We start from the raw sequence: 14,822 nt of genomic DNA, 5'->3' as shown, positions 1-14,822 counted from the left end.
AATGCCCACAAAAGAAAAAAGCGCGCAGCATTTCTTTTTGTGAAACAAACTAATTAGTGCATTTTTTTTCTTTTGGATGGTATGGATAAGATTAAGTTGTTAGAGTTGCACACATAGATTTTTAATATCAAAGAGTTGTTGGGTTTTGAACCCAAGACCTGCCGTGAGGCAATAGCATGTGAAACAACCAATTACCTCACACTTTTACGGGATTGACCATGTTTTTTGTAACGAGATGAACACATCTTGTTTTACATGTTTTAACTTGCTTTAAACGGCTATTACATCTCCCAAAAAGCTCTCAACAACCAATTAGAGAAGTATAAAACAAGATGAGTCATCCCATTTCGATTAGGGGAGTGATAAATCGACTCCCCATGTGTCTTTCTCTCTCCTCTTGGTTAGAGAGAGAAAGAGGAGAGAGATAGACACATGGGGAGTCGATTTATCCAATTGGGGAGTCGATTTATCACTGCCCTTTCGATTAACCTTCTTTCAACATTTTATATCTATGTGGGATTTGATTTGGGTGAAAATGAATTTTTTTTTGCATTTCAATAGTTCATGATGTAAATATTTCTGATATATACTGTGGTTATTTCTGAGATAAGGTATTATATTTAATTTCCATGATATATACTTTGGTTATACTAGTAAAAGTGCACGTGCGACTAATGATAGGATAACAAATAGAGAAGTTTTTGACATTAGTTAAACCCAAACAAATCTTGATAAACAAGTTGAATTACCTTTTTATGATGTAGTTGATGAGCAAGTTAAAATTCAATTCTCCGGTGGAAAGAACATGCTTATTCCATCGAGCATCTTGTAACAACTCCATTCCAGCTGCAACTATTTTGATTTCATTCAATTCGTGGATTGAATCACATAAATTGCCGTAGAATATAGACCATAAGAATGGAACCCAAATAACCATATATAAAATACATGTTTTTCAATCATCTCATTGAGAGACATGAAAATAACAGACGTCGCTATGAAAATAGGAAAAGGATGTCACTATGAAAATACGAAAAGGATATTGGTGGTATAAATTCTTGACCTTTTGGAAGTGTGAAAGGGATAATGGTGATACCTCTGAATTCATGAGATAAAACTGAACATAAAACCACATGAAATTATGAAACTTGATCATCTCCTAATTTATATAGTTAACAATTCATTATTCAAGTTGAAAGTTGTTTAAAATGGAAAACAAATCAAACAGTAGGATTTGAGTTGCAAATTGTTGATATCTTAACAAGACAGTCGGTAACTTTGAACATCCCTATGCAACTTTGGTTATTTTACGTTAAAAATAGAAAACAAATTGAAGAGTAGGATTTGAGTTGCAAGTTGATGATATCTTAACAAGACAGTACCTTTAAGAACCCCTCTTTAATTTGGTTATTTTACATTAATCTTATCTGCAAATGGGGCATTACAACTTCTTTGAACTATATTGATTGTATAATTATATAATAGATATAAAACCATTATAACCACTATTTGCACATAATTTTAATACAAATAATTTTTAGAGGGTATCCAAAGAGGCCCTTAAGCACTAAACATGGATGTATAGAGTGATATTTATTCTACACACACCTCCTGGAACAAATCCAGAGCAAGCCTTGCTCCCACAGCAGCCTCTTCATGGTTATCTTTTACATCCACATTTATCAGCAGCACGCTTTTCAACAATGCATGCTTCCAGCTTCCTATTATGAATTTCTGCAAATTTTACACACGATTATGCTTTCCTGGATGAATGAGTGACGCGCGTTCTTTGAACTTTGGCATTTCGCATGCGCGAAGCGCGGCATGCGGAAAGCGGAAAGCGGAAAGCGGAGTGATTTGGCTTCATCCTCCTCATCAGAAATGACTGTTATTGGTGTCGTAAGGTGACGCGATCCCAGTGTATTAAACTAAAGTCATCCTGAAATATGCTAGGAGCTTCTTCCCACATATCCTAACCGGGCATTTTGGTCGAGCGGAAAGAAAGCCGATTCGTTGGTCTTTTCTAGATCAGACGGCTTCTGAATGAGCTGCTTTCTCGATTTCAGTCGGTATGCATGTTTGGGCACTATCTTTAGAAGCTATACAAAGGTGGCATACAAAACATAAGCACTGAACAGGATGATAGAGGTATGCAGCTGCATGCAGGAAAATACAGATCTGAACTCTGGGCAGCCATAGTGCATCTTTCGACTGTGACAACTTTTTTGCGCTGTATTCACAGCCTAAACTAAATTCTCTTATGGATGATGTGCATCAGCTGCATCAAATCATTTGCTTTCTTCCCAAATTAAGTTAAATCCCACCCATTCTGCATAATAAAACAATAGGCCATATGAGCAACAGCAAACCACAAAATTTTCAGGGACAAAAAGAAAAGTTTTCAATTACTGCTGTTTCTTACTGGAAATTTTATGTGCAAGGCTTATTTATTTCATATAGTCCTTACGGGGCTGTTTGGATGAGTGGGTTTTAGATTCTAGGTTTTAGTTTGAAAGACGTGTAAAATTCTGGATTTTATCCATATGCCAAGGCGAATCTGGATTTTATAATACACCAGCGGAAATAATGAGCACGGGCGTATATAATGAGACCAAAAGAGAAGGGAAAAGATTCTAAGCCAAAAGAGACGTATTCAATAACGTTACCAAAAGAAGTGAAAAGATAACGACAGCGTTCCAAAAAGTATTCAATACCGTCAGCGTTCCAACAAGTTTTCCAAGACGTGTCAAGCATCCATCCATCTCTAGTTATTTCCGACGGCCAAGATAGAAACGAACCCAAAGTTCTGTCAGTTCAAATACACATTCAATCGAACCAAAAGAAGCCTCATGAAGCGCGCCAATTTAATAGGCAGTAATGAAAAAGGAGGACTCTCTCGATGTCAGGAGGGTAGCAAGGTCTTTTCACCACCCAATTTTGAAGATTAGCCCTTGTTTCATTCTTGTTTAAAAGGTGCCCGCAATCCGTAATTTCTCCAAACATCAGCCCACATTCCGTACTTTTCTCAATGTGAAAAATAGACCCTTGCTTGTTTTGTGGTCATGCTCAGATCAAAAGATATGATCACAAAGACGTGACGTAATCTCTTTGTGACATAATGAGTCTAAAAATCACCGTCTTTTTAGCAGTTTCCATTTTTTTATTGTCAATGCCTCAAGCCCAGAGACGAGAGTTCGAATCCCCCGTACAGGTGTGGCTATTTGGCTTAAAGTCTCGGGTATGCTCCCCAGAGACGAGAGTTTGAATCCCCTTGGGCTTACCCGATGCGTGTGGTTTACGGGTGATTGCGCGCATCCGGAGGGAATTAGTCCCACTCTACAAGTGGGGTGGCAACACCCTACGTCATCAAAAAAAAAAATAATGCCTCAAGCCCAGATTGAGACACATAAACATTCACTGTTGAATCGGAGCTGTTGGACAAGGGTCATGATTCATGAAAGAAAATTTATAATTATCATGATCACACCGATGTGATTAGTTGCCTTTCATTGTACATTTAAAATAGGATATTGTGCAACTTGTTTCTCAATTGATTATTGAAAATTATGAAATGGCCAAGAAAACATGTACTTTAGAGCATCTTAAAGGGCTTTTTTGTAAAAACAAGTTATATTAGTTCCTAATGTATATTAGCATAAGTAGTATTTAGAGGATTTTCGGAAATACTTAAAAAAAATATTTTACCTAAATCATGGTTCTCGATTACTAATTGAAATAGATTTTAAAGAATAGAGATTTATAGGTAAAGTTTCTTTAAAAATATCCAGTTTTGATATTCAATGGGCAAGAGTTTATCGGAAATGATATATACTAGGATAACCTTGTCCTAGTCTGCTCTCATGCTGTCATTGGGATCTTCAAGGTGAGTTTGGTTCGTTGTTTGTTGGGACCATGGCTTTAAATTTAGACCAAAAACCGAAACGGTGAAGGCCGAAACCGAAATGCACCGAAACCGAAATTCCCGGAATTTACCAAATTTCTGTCCAATTTTCATTAAAATATTATTTTTTTATTATCTAACTGAATTTCGGCTGAAATTTTGGCCCAAAGAAATGAAATTTCACAACTTTTTACCTTATTTCGGCCGAAATTTAAAACCATGGTTGGGACCCCCTCTCCAGAGCCCTCACTCTCATGGCAAAACACTTTGAAAGAAGAGCGTCTCCCCTAGGCTACCTCGCCCTACCCTGAACAGGCCTGGTTGACACATTTAATGTCATTCAATTCTGGGACCTGAATTGGATGTTTGCTCATATTGCTAAATTGTTTGGTTGCAACTCATTGATCTGACAGTCGGGTTCAATAATTGTAATGCTGCTCATCCACCTTACACTCTCAAAGGCGACATGGCCATCTCAGTTCGTCATAGCAGAACAAAAATGAGCGCTTGAAAAACCTCTCTACACAAAATGTTGGGTGGGACTCAATGCAATGTACTAACCCTACGGATGGGGTGTGTGTTGTGGGAGGGGGACTCGTATTAATTTCTGAGGCAACCATGTATCTTTCTACTACTGTGTTCTCTTTATATTTGTGATAAACCTCAAGTATTGGGCAAAGAACTTAAGAAGAAAGATGTGTAATATTTTTTTGTTTCAGTGGATTTCTTTGATTTTCCCTTCACAATGAAGGGTTTTCCACGAAACTTTAGTGTTGTAGCTTGACTTGGGGTTGATTTTATTTTTGTTCTTGCTTTCCGATTTTGCACTATGTATTTATAATATAGTTTATTTTTTCTAGTATTTGCATACACATTTGCGAATTGTTTGGATTTTTTATTCGGAGACAAATGGGAATGACTTGCTTCCCAACAGTAGCTTCGTTTGCTTCAAGCCATTTAAGTAAAATTTGAAATCTTTTGAGTTGTATAATGTCTTGAATTATATTCGTTGTGTGTTTGAAATCTCCTAACTCCATCCAGTTGGTTGCATTCCACCAAAAAGCAAAAGCTCGAAGGCACTATCATTTCATTATTATTCCTGACCGGTAAAATCTATATTTCTGGAAAAAAAAAAAGAGAGATAAAAAATTCATTTATAGTAGTTATTTTTAAGGTTGCAAGTTGGGTTGAATTTTACCAGATCAGACTCACATCGACACAACCCGAAAATAGCATGGGTCGGCTCGGGTCGGATTTCAGGTTGAAAGACCCAACATAATCTTGGGTCAGGATGAGTTTAAAGAAGAAAAAAAACCAACCCAATTCTTATAGGCGTGCTATGATTTTCTTAAATATCTTGTCAAATTAGTTTCAAGTATATTGATATAATTGTTTTCACTTAGGTGATCACGGTTGTGATTCAAAAAAGTATTTTCCTTCTTAAATTCATGCACTTGACAACTTATATTTAGAGATTTTTCGTGTGACGATTTGTTGTTTTCAAACATCTGTGAAATTAATCACTTGAGTACAAACATTAAAAACCCGACACGACCCAATTCAATCGAGAAACTGTCTTGAGTAGGGCCGGACTTATGAATATCGGGTTTTCCCATAAAGACTTGTCCCGACCCGAGATAATTTCTCGGATAGGGTAGGATTATGGAAAACCCGTCCCGCCCTGCCCGACTTGAGTTGTAACCCTATTAGTTGTTGTTGTAGTTGTAGTTGTTTTTTTTTTTTTTTTTTTATTTTTTTTTTGTGTGTGTGTGTGTGGGGGGGGGGGGGGGGGGGGCAAGTGTTTAATTTCACTTGTAAAGAATGATATATTGGCTGTTTTCTTTACATGGGACAACCCCCTCTAGTGTAAAAATAGTGGTCATAAATACACTAGAGAAGGGTGTTCCAAGTAATAAAAGGGGCGAATATATCACGAAGCAGCCTCGAAGCAGCGTGGGAGAAGACTTAATTTAATATGGGTTTAAAAAGGCTTTCATATGGGTTATACATTATCAGGAGCAAGCGACAACTAGGGGGTCCAAGAACAAGATGTGAACGCCCTACTCACCCATGAGCGCATCTTCTGTTATTGTTTATGGTAGTAGTAGCACCCACACCCCATGTGCCATACACTGAAAGCTGTAACACCACAAGAGACAGAGTAAGGAGAGATAGAGAGAGTTTTCTAAAAATTATTATATTCAAAGCTGAATCGCACACAGTTTTCTAGTTAACGTTTTCTTATTACTATTCACCTCCCTCAGTTATCACATTAACTCTTCTCACCTAGCACAAATAAAAACAACATACTTATACTTTAATTCTAACAAATAGTATCCTATTCTAACAATAACTCTAACCACAATCCTCTCACAACTAACCACGCAAAGAAAAGGCACGGTTCTCTTCTCTGACTCTAACAAGTAACAACCTCTCCAACCAACCAATGGACTCTTCTCTAACAAATGAATCCTCCTGTTCTAACTTCTAGTTTAAAAATAAATTCTTAACTAGAGTCACAATTACTTGAAATAAAACCCAATCCACTCGCTTCCTGTCTCTTACCTACCATCTTAATGGGCAACGATGGACTAGTTGGAGGAGATCAATATAATTAGATAGAGATAGGAGGGCTAGGATCATCCTATGGAAATGATTTTTGGGGCACACCCTATTTACATTGTGGCCCATCAAATTGACGGTTAGGATCATCCTATGGTGTGGGCTGTACAGTCCATTTTGAAAGATAGGGGGTGAATATTGTAATAGCAGGGGGGTGAATTTATCACTGCCCTTGACTAACTGGAGGATCTTATCCATCAGACTTATTTCACAACTAAAATATTCTTTACTGTAATTTTATCTCACAACTAAAAATATATAATATATTGCAGAAACAAATAAGTATTCTTGCACAAAATGGTCATTCTAGTTTCTGTGTTTGGAATGACAAATTGCTCGAAAAGAATATTCTAGTTTGCGTGTTTGCCAGAACAAAATATCTCTAAACAAGAAAAAAAAACCCTTCCTCTGTTAATGTTATATTTTGCCGTGTGCACAAGTCAATGGAAATTGTCAAAGATCCTAATTAATTAGAGAAAACTGTTTGTGTGCTCGAGCCATGGTTTTAAATTTCGACCGAAATCCGAAATTACCGACACTGAAATTAACCAAAACCGAAACGGTCATTTATTTCGGCTGAAATTTTGGTTTTTCCGAAATTTGACCAAAAAAAACTGTTTTTTTTTAATATTAATTTAATATTTTACCAAAATTTTGACCGAAACTTAATATTAAATAAAATAATCATTTCGGGTTATGTACCAGATTTCGACCGAAATTTCGAAATTCCTTGGTCTGAAACCGGTACCGAAATTTTAAACCTTGGCTCGAGCGCATGTAAGCTTATATGCGCTCGAGTGTGCAAATCAAGGTGGGCCCACATTTTTGTGGTGATCCAAACCATTCATTTGAAAGGCGCTTTCCTAGATAGGGTATCTAAAAAATCAGATCCTATGGATCATCCTAACCCGTTCAAAAGTTGAGGGAAAAAAAGGGCAAATTTGTGTAGACACAATGTATGTCCATTTTCCCCTCCACTTTTGAATGGGTTAGGATGATCCTATGGATATGATTTTTGGTACACACCCTATCTATGGGAGGGCCTTCCAAATTAATGCTTTGGATCATCCTAAAAAATGTGGCCCACATGAGTTCTGTACACTTGGGCGCATACAAGCTATATGTGCTCGAGCGCAAACAGTTTCCTCTATTAATTATTTATTGTAATTTTATCTCACAACTCAACTCAACTCAATACAACAAAGCCTTTGTCCTAAAGTAGTTGGGATCGGCTAAATAAATCCTTTAGAAAAAATATTTCTATAGGATTCATTTCATAGAAGAGTGGCAAGGTTTTTCAGCCAGCTGCCAACCTGCCGCTAACCTTCCTCCTGGCTTGGGACAGGCTATGAACAACACAGGCGGAGTTGAGTTAATTTTATCTCACAACTAAAAAATATAATATTTTTCAGAAGAAAATAACTTTTTGTAAGATGTTTCTGGTAGGCTATACTGCACAAAAAGATTATTCTAGTTTGCGTGTTAGCACGACATAATATCTCAAAACATAAAAAAAAAAAAAAAAAAAAAAAAAACATTAAATATGTTATATTTTTTATGGGCAAAAATATGTTATATTTTGCCGTGTGCACAAGTTAATTGAAATTGTCAAAGATCCTTATTAATTCAAGGGATCCCAGACTGAGGCGCCCTTGTAAAAGTCGGTGAAAGGGTGCCCCCATTGGCTGCACGTCACCATCTTGCATTAAATGATGTTGACTTTTCAAACATCATTAAATGCAAGTGGCGACCTGGGCCAATGGGGGCGCCCTCTCACCCCATTTTTACAAGAGCGCCCTTTAGTCTAGAATCCCTCAATTCTTAAATGTAAGTTTATGTCACAACTAAAAAATATAATATATTGTTATACGATGTTTCCGGTAAGCTATATTGCACAAAAAGGTAATTCTAGTTTGCGTGTTTGCAACAACAAAATATCTCAAAACAAAAAAAAATTGCTTCCTCATTTAATATGTTATATTTTGCGGTGTGCACAAGTTAATGGAAATTGTTAAAGATCCTTATTAATTCCTAAGAGGAATTCTAGACGGAAGGGAGCCCTTGTAAAAAAAAGAGGTGAAAGGGCTCCCCCATTGGATGCACATCACCATTATGTTTGACTTTTCAACCGTTATTAATGCATGATGATGATGCGTAGCCAATAGGAGAGCCCTTTCTCCTCTTTTTTGCAAGGGCTCCCTTCAGTTTAGACTTCCTCAATTCTTAACTGTAAGTTTATGTCACAATAGGGCTGGCAACGGGGTGGGTCGGGGCCGGATGTTGGGGTCCCCTACTCCTTCCCCTCTGCGGGGAATTTTCCCCCTCCCCTTCCCCTCCTCACTGCGGGGATGGTGGGGAATCCCCCTCCCCTCCCCACGGGGAATATCTAATCCCCATCCCCTCCCCTTCCCCGCCCCGCATCCTTCAAGGACAATCACTTCAGGCATGTTGCGGCTTAGCTGTTGCATGTGAGAGTAGCCACACAACCCACATAGGCTAAGATTTTATCTTATTCATTTTATTAACCTGGGGACAAAGGTAGTTGCTCTCAGATTCATTTAATTGATCACTAGTCCCTAGCAGATCCCTAATTCCCAATCCCACTTGCCAAAAAGTATTGTACGTGCCACACCATAGGAAGATCCAAACCGTCCATTTGATGGGCACACCATACTACCATAGGCATAGGATGATCCAAACCTTCCACTTGATGGGCACATTGTAGGATGATCCAAACTGTCCATTTGATGGGCCACAACGTAAATAGGTTGTGGCCCAAAAATCATTTCCATAGGATAATCCCAACCCTCTGATCTATAGAGGAATTGCATATTATGGTACCTTCTATAGATCGGAGGGTTGCAATCATCCTATGGAAATGATTTTTGGGCCGCAATCTATTTACGTTGTGGCCCATCAAATGGACGGTTTGGATGATCTATGGCGTGGCCTGTAAACTACTTTTAAATTGTAGCCTATCAAATGGACGGTTTGGACCATCCTATAGCGTAGCCCATACATTACTTTTTGAAAAATAATGGACTATACGAGCGCACACCATATAAAATCTCATCACTCATTAGAGAGATGTTGCCTTTATTTAGGGGAGAGAGATTTTCAAAGAATTTAATGTTGCCTTACAGTGATGGTTCGAGGGAGAGATTTTAGGGATTTCTAAGGGTAATATACTAATATAATGAGGGACAATGCCAATGGATTATGGGTAAAAGAAAACATAAAAAGCTATGTCAGGGACAAAACTGTACTAATGGAAATTATGAAAATTTTGGGAGAATCTTGTAGATATGTTTTGATCCAAGGGGTTTCTAGTAGTTTTCCCAAAAAAAAAAAAACTTAAAAAAATACCGAGAAAAAAATGGCATTAATGTGGGGCGGGGTGGGGCCAACTCCATCCCCTTGTCCACCCCTTCCCCGCACAGGGGAATTTTTTAAATCCCCTTTCCCTTCCCCACTCAAATCGGGGAATCCCCTTCCCAAGCGGGGCGGGGCGGATCCCTGCTTTTCGGGTGAAATTGCCAGCCCTATGTCACAACTAAAAAATATAATACATTGAAGAAGAAAACAACTTCTTATACAATGTTTCCAGTAGGCTATATTGCACAAAAAGGTTATTCTAGTTTGCGATGACAAAATATCTCAAAAAAAAAAAAAAAAATTGCTTCCTCTTTCAGAGAAATTATATGGTGTCCGAGATTCAAGTCCCGGTAGCTGGAGTCGGTTGTAAAGGGAAATTTCAGAGTTGTTTCTAAAGAGGAGAGAAAGTTCAACGAGGAAACCAGAAAGGGTAAAGCCACATCTTCTCTTACCATTTTTCAGAGGAATAAAGCATACGATTAGGAATGGCTTCTGAGGGTGTTGTGAGCTCTCTTATCAACAAGTTAGAGTCCCTGCTCAGGGAAGAAGCAAAATTGTTGAGTGGTGTCGGCAGTGAAGTCCGCAGAATCAAAGACGAACTAGAGAGTATCAAAGCCTTCTTAAAGGATGCAGATGCAAGGGCGGAGAACGAAGAAGGTGTGAAAATTTGGGTGAAACAAGTAAGAGACGTTTCTTATGACATCGAGGAAGTCTTAGACGAGTTCGTGCTTCGCCTAGCCCCACCTCACGAACATGGGTGCGTCGGATTTCTTTGTAAATGCGCTCACTTCATCAAGAATCTTACGGTTCGCCATCGCGTAGCCACTGGAATGCAAAATCTCCAAACCCAGGTCCATGACATCTCCAATAGAAAGGATAAATATGCTCTCAATAGAACAGAGCAAGGATCAAGTTCATCCTCTACATGGCATGATCTGCGAGTGAATGCGCTTTTTGTGGAGGAAGCTGAACTTGTAGGGATCAACAAGCCTAGAAATGAATTAGTTGAATGGTTACTAGACGAAGACCAGAAACTTAAAACCATCTCAGTGGTTGGGATGGGTGGCTTGGGCAAGACAACTCTGGTAAAGAATGTCTACGATAACGAAAGAGCGAAGGGGAACTTGGAATGCTACGCTTGGATCACTGTTTCAGAGTCAATTACAACTGAGAAGCTTCTAAAAAGCATGGTGAAGGAATTCTGCAAGTCAAGGAAGGAGCCAGTACCGGAAGGACTAGATTCGATGAAAGACGCCCAATTAATTGATGAACTTAGAGAATATCTGCAAAACAAGAGATACGTGATTGTTCTTGATGATGTATGGCACCTAGATTTATGGGAAGGTGTTAAATATGCATTACCTGATTGTAGATGTGGTAGTTGGATAATGATCACAACTCGCAATAATGATGTAGCTTCATCATGCAAAGAAACATCTGGTCTCGTCTACAATCTCAAACCTCTGCCTTTCAATGAGGCTTGGGATCTCTTCTGCAAGAAGGCGTTCCAGTCGAACCTGGGGGGCAGTTGTCCTCCGGAGTTGAAGGACTTGTCTGAAAAAATCATCAAAAGATGCGGAGGATTGCCATTAGCAATTGTCACGGTCGGTGGGCTTTTGTTGAAGAAGAACGAAAGTTTGAAAGAATGGGAGAAAATAGATCAAAGCCTTGGTTCGCAATTAGAGACAAATGACAACCTTCAAAGCATGAAGAGAATACTGTGGCTTAGTTACAATGATCTTCCTTACTACCTAAAATCTTGTTTCTTGTACTTGAGTATCTTTCCTGCGGAGAAGTTGATTACGAGTTCAAGAATTATTCAGATGTGGGTTGCTGAAGGGTTCATAGAAGAAAAGCAAGGCATGACAGTAGAAGATGTTGCAGAGGGTTACCTAGAGGACATCATCGGTAGAAGCATGGTACAAGTAATAGAGTCTTATGATGATGGTCGGGTGAGAAATTTCCGAGTCCACGATTTTGTACGTGAAATTGTTCTTTCCAAGTCTAGAGAAGAGAATTTTAGTACAATTTCTATTGAATTGGCAACGAGATTGCCTGACAAAATCCGACGCCTATCACTCCATAAAAATTTCGAAAGCATGCCAAAGAACAAGACCTTCTCCCACCTTCGCTCATTTTTCATGTTTGGCATAGATAAATTACCTGACCCCTCAATGGCTGCCTTTTTCACTGGGTTTAGACTGGTGAAGGTTTTGGATTTGGAGGATGCGCCGATAGAGAAGTTCCCAAGTGAAATTACAAATCTATTCCATTTAAGATATTTAAGTTTGAGAAATACAAAGATTGAAACTCTCCCCAAGTCCATAGGAAAGCTTAAAAACCTAGAAACGTTGAATCTTAAAGGCACCAGTGTATCAGAGCTGCCAGATGAGATCCTCAAGCTCGAGCATCTACGACATCTCCTCATGTATCATTATGCTAGTGAAGATTACACATCTTTTCATTACATGCATGGTGTTCGGGTCCCTACACAAATTGGGTGCCTAGGATCACTGCAAAAACTCATGGTTGTAGAGGTCAACCAAGATAGTAGCCTCATTAAAGAGGTAGGAAGATTGACTCAATTGAAGAGGTTGGGCATTATAAAACTGAGAAAAGAAGATGGGACTGAACTGTGTGCTTCCATCGAGAAGATGACGCATCTCCGCTCCTTCTGTGTACAATCCATAGATATGGATGAATTTATCGATCTACAATCTTTATCATTGCCGCCCCCGAAGCTTCAACGACTGTATTTGAGAGGACGTTTGGAGATGTTACCGGACTGGATTGGAAAACTTCAGCACCTGGTCAAGATAGCGATTAGGTGGTCTAGATTACGGGTGGAACCACTTACATCCCTTCAATCTCTACCCAATTTGTTGGTGCTCGAGCTCTTCAAGACTTATGAAGGAGAAGAGTTATGTTTCAAGGCTGGAGGATTCCAAAGACTTAAGATGTTAGAACTTCGTGAAATGAGTGGATTGAATCAGGTGAGAGTAGAGGAAGGAGCAATGCCTAAACTTCAGCAATTGTACATTAATCGCTGTGTGGAATTAAAGAAGGTACCTTTCGGCATTGAAAACCTCAAAAACCTTAAAGAGCTCCAATTGTTGGATATGCCTGAGGAATTTATAGAGCGGCTGCGAGAAGGGGGGAGCGAAGATAGCTGGAAAGTTGTGCGCATCCCAGTCATCCAATCTCATTATTATCGGATATACATCGAACCGGTTCATGAAAATGTTTTCTGAAGCTGTGGTGAGCTTTTGTTATTCTTATTCTGCTTAGCCTCAAAACTATTAGTTTTCACTGATAAATTTTTCATTAGTATTCCCTATGCTCAACTACAAGTATTGAATTGCTATTTCTAAAAAAATTCCATGTGAGAAATCCTCACAGATTATGCCATTTTGTGAAAATATTTTGGAGCCTCTTTTTGTAATTTTTCCTATCCTGATTAAACTGTTCTATCCTTTTCCATGTATTTTTATGAAATTTCAAACGAGATTTCTGTTCTCCTACATTATGAACTTCTGGGAACGGAAGTTCAGTTCAATTTCTTTCCGGTGAAACATTCTGACAAGTTGCATCATGGTTTTAATCTTAAGGTTAAGAATTGCTTATCAAATTATTTCTCTGATGATTCACTTCAATTTCTTACAGTAAGAGCTTGCCATTTTTATTTTATTTTTTTAACTCGGAGAATTTAATTCCTATTCTATTCTTATTTTGTGAAGAACTTGGACCTGCTTCTAAATCCAGTACCTCAACAGTAGGATGTGGTGTGCTCCTCCAGACTCGTCTGCTCAGTTCTTGAGAGGCTTTTGTGAAGAGATTTGGTATGCTTACAATTCAGTGGCTTAAACTCTGGCAGTCCTGTTTTGGATGCAATTAGTTATTGTCTGCTTCCTCTTTCACCTATTTGCGTCGAGTGATTCCATGTTTGTGGTCAAGGAACTTTTGGACCAGTAATTTATTTCGAAAGAATGTAGATCAGTAATCTCTATAATCAAACTTATTCTGGTTGATCATAATTGGAAGATTTCTCATATTTTCCGTATGCGTAGTTGAAGTGCCAACTGGTTCGTGAACAAAGAAGTTACTTCTTGCTTCCTCCTGGCCCCACCGAAGGAGATCCATTGATGGCTTAAAGAAGATACTTTCAGATTTTTTCAGTTACATTTTGGATAATTGTTTGGGTTGTTTCTGGGCGTCCTGATGTCTTCTTTCCTTTCCTGTTTCTTGACTGGAGGGGGCCTTTTTATTTCGATTGCCTCGTTATTGTAGTTTGCTGTATCTTTGTTTTCTCTGTATACATTTGTAGTCTGCTGTATCTTTGATTTTGTATTCTTTTGTCTCTTTATTCAATGCTTATTTAGCTAAAAAAAATATCCCATTCTAATTTGGAATTTCTAAGCCATTCAAGACTAGACGCGTCAAGAGGCCGGATCTAGGGATAACAAGTTTCAAAGTTCACACTTAGTCCCTATTTGTTTTGGATTTTGAGAACCGATTGCGCACCCAAAACTGATTATTGGACTCAAATCCCGTCTTCCACGAATACAACCAAGCACGTAGAGCTTCACTATCATTTCATTCATGAAAAGCTTCTCTCCGTCTTGATTTCCACTTAATTTGTGCCTTCTGATCATCAATGGGCCAACCACTTTCTTTACGAAGGCACTCAGAAAAGATCAGCTTCAACATTTACTAAGCAAGTCGGGCGTTGATCAGCTTCAACATTTACTTAGCAAGTCGGGCGTTCTCCCTCCTTCACTCTCTCTCAATTCTACCAATCGTAGAATTTATTATTCCTCTCCTTCATTCTCTCTCGATCCCTTTAACAATGGGATTTCAAAATGTAATATTGTTTATTTATATGGCTTTCACAGCCAAAGCAACATATACCATTACTCAACTCAAC

The 14,822-nt window shown here is 38.5% G+C and overlaps 1 protein-coding gene across 1 annotated transcript; it reads left to right on the top strand.

The window, feature by feature from the left end:
• The first annotated feature begins 10,135 nt into the window (after positions 1 to 10,135).
• Positions 10,136 to 13,958, top strand: LOC143878185 (disease resistance protein RPM1-like). Its single transcript, XM_077380489.1, has 2 exons — positions 10,136 to 13,156; positions 13,636 to 13,958. Exon 1 carries the CDS (start codon positions 10,384 to 10,386, stop codon positions 13,147 to 13,149), a length of 2,766 nt encoding a protein of 921 aa, XP_077236604.1. The 5' UTR covers positions 10,136 to 10,383; the 3' UTR covers positions 13,150 to 13,156; positions 13,636 to 13,958.
• The last annotated feature ends 864 nt before the right edge of the window (positions 13,959 to 14,822 follow it).

Source organism: Tasmannia lanceolata, unplaced genomic scaffold (genome assembly GCF_043159265.1).
Source record: "Tasmannia lanceolata isolate RefF3 unplaced genomic scaffold, GAP_Taslan_0.1 ptg000006l, whole genome shotgun sequence".
Taxonomy (NCBI): domain Eukaryota; kingdom Viridiplantae; phylum Streptophyta; class Magnoliopsida; order Canellales; family Winteraceae; genus Tasmannia; species Tasmannia lanceolata.
This window is presented reverse-complemented; position numbering and strand designations above follow the sequence as displayed.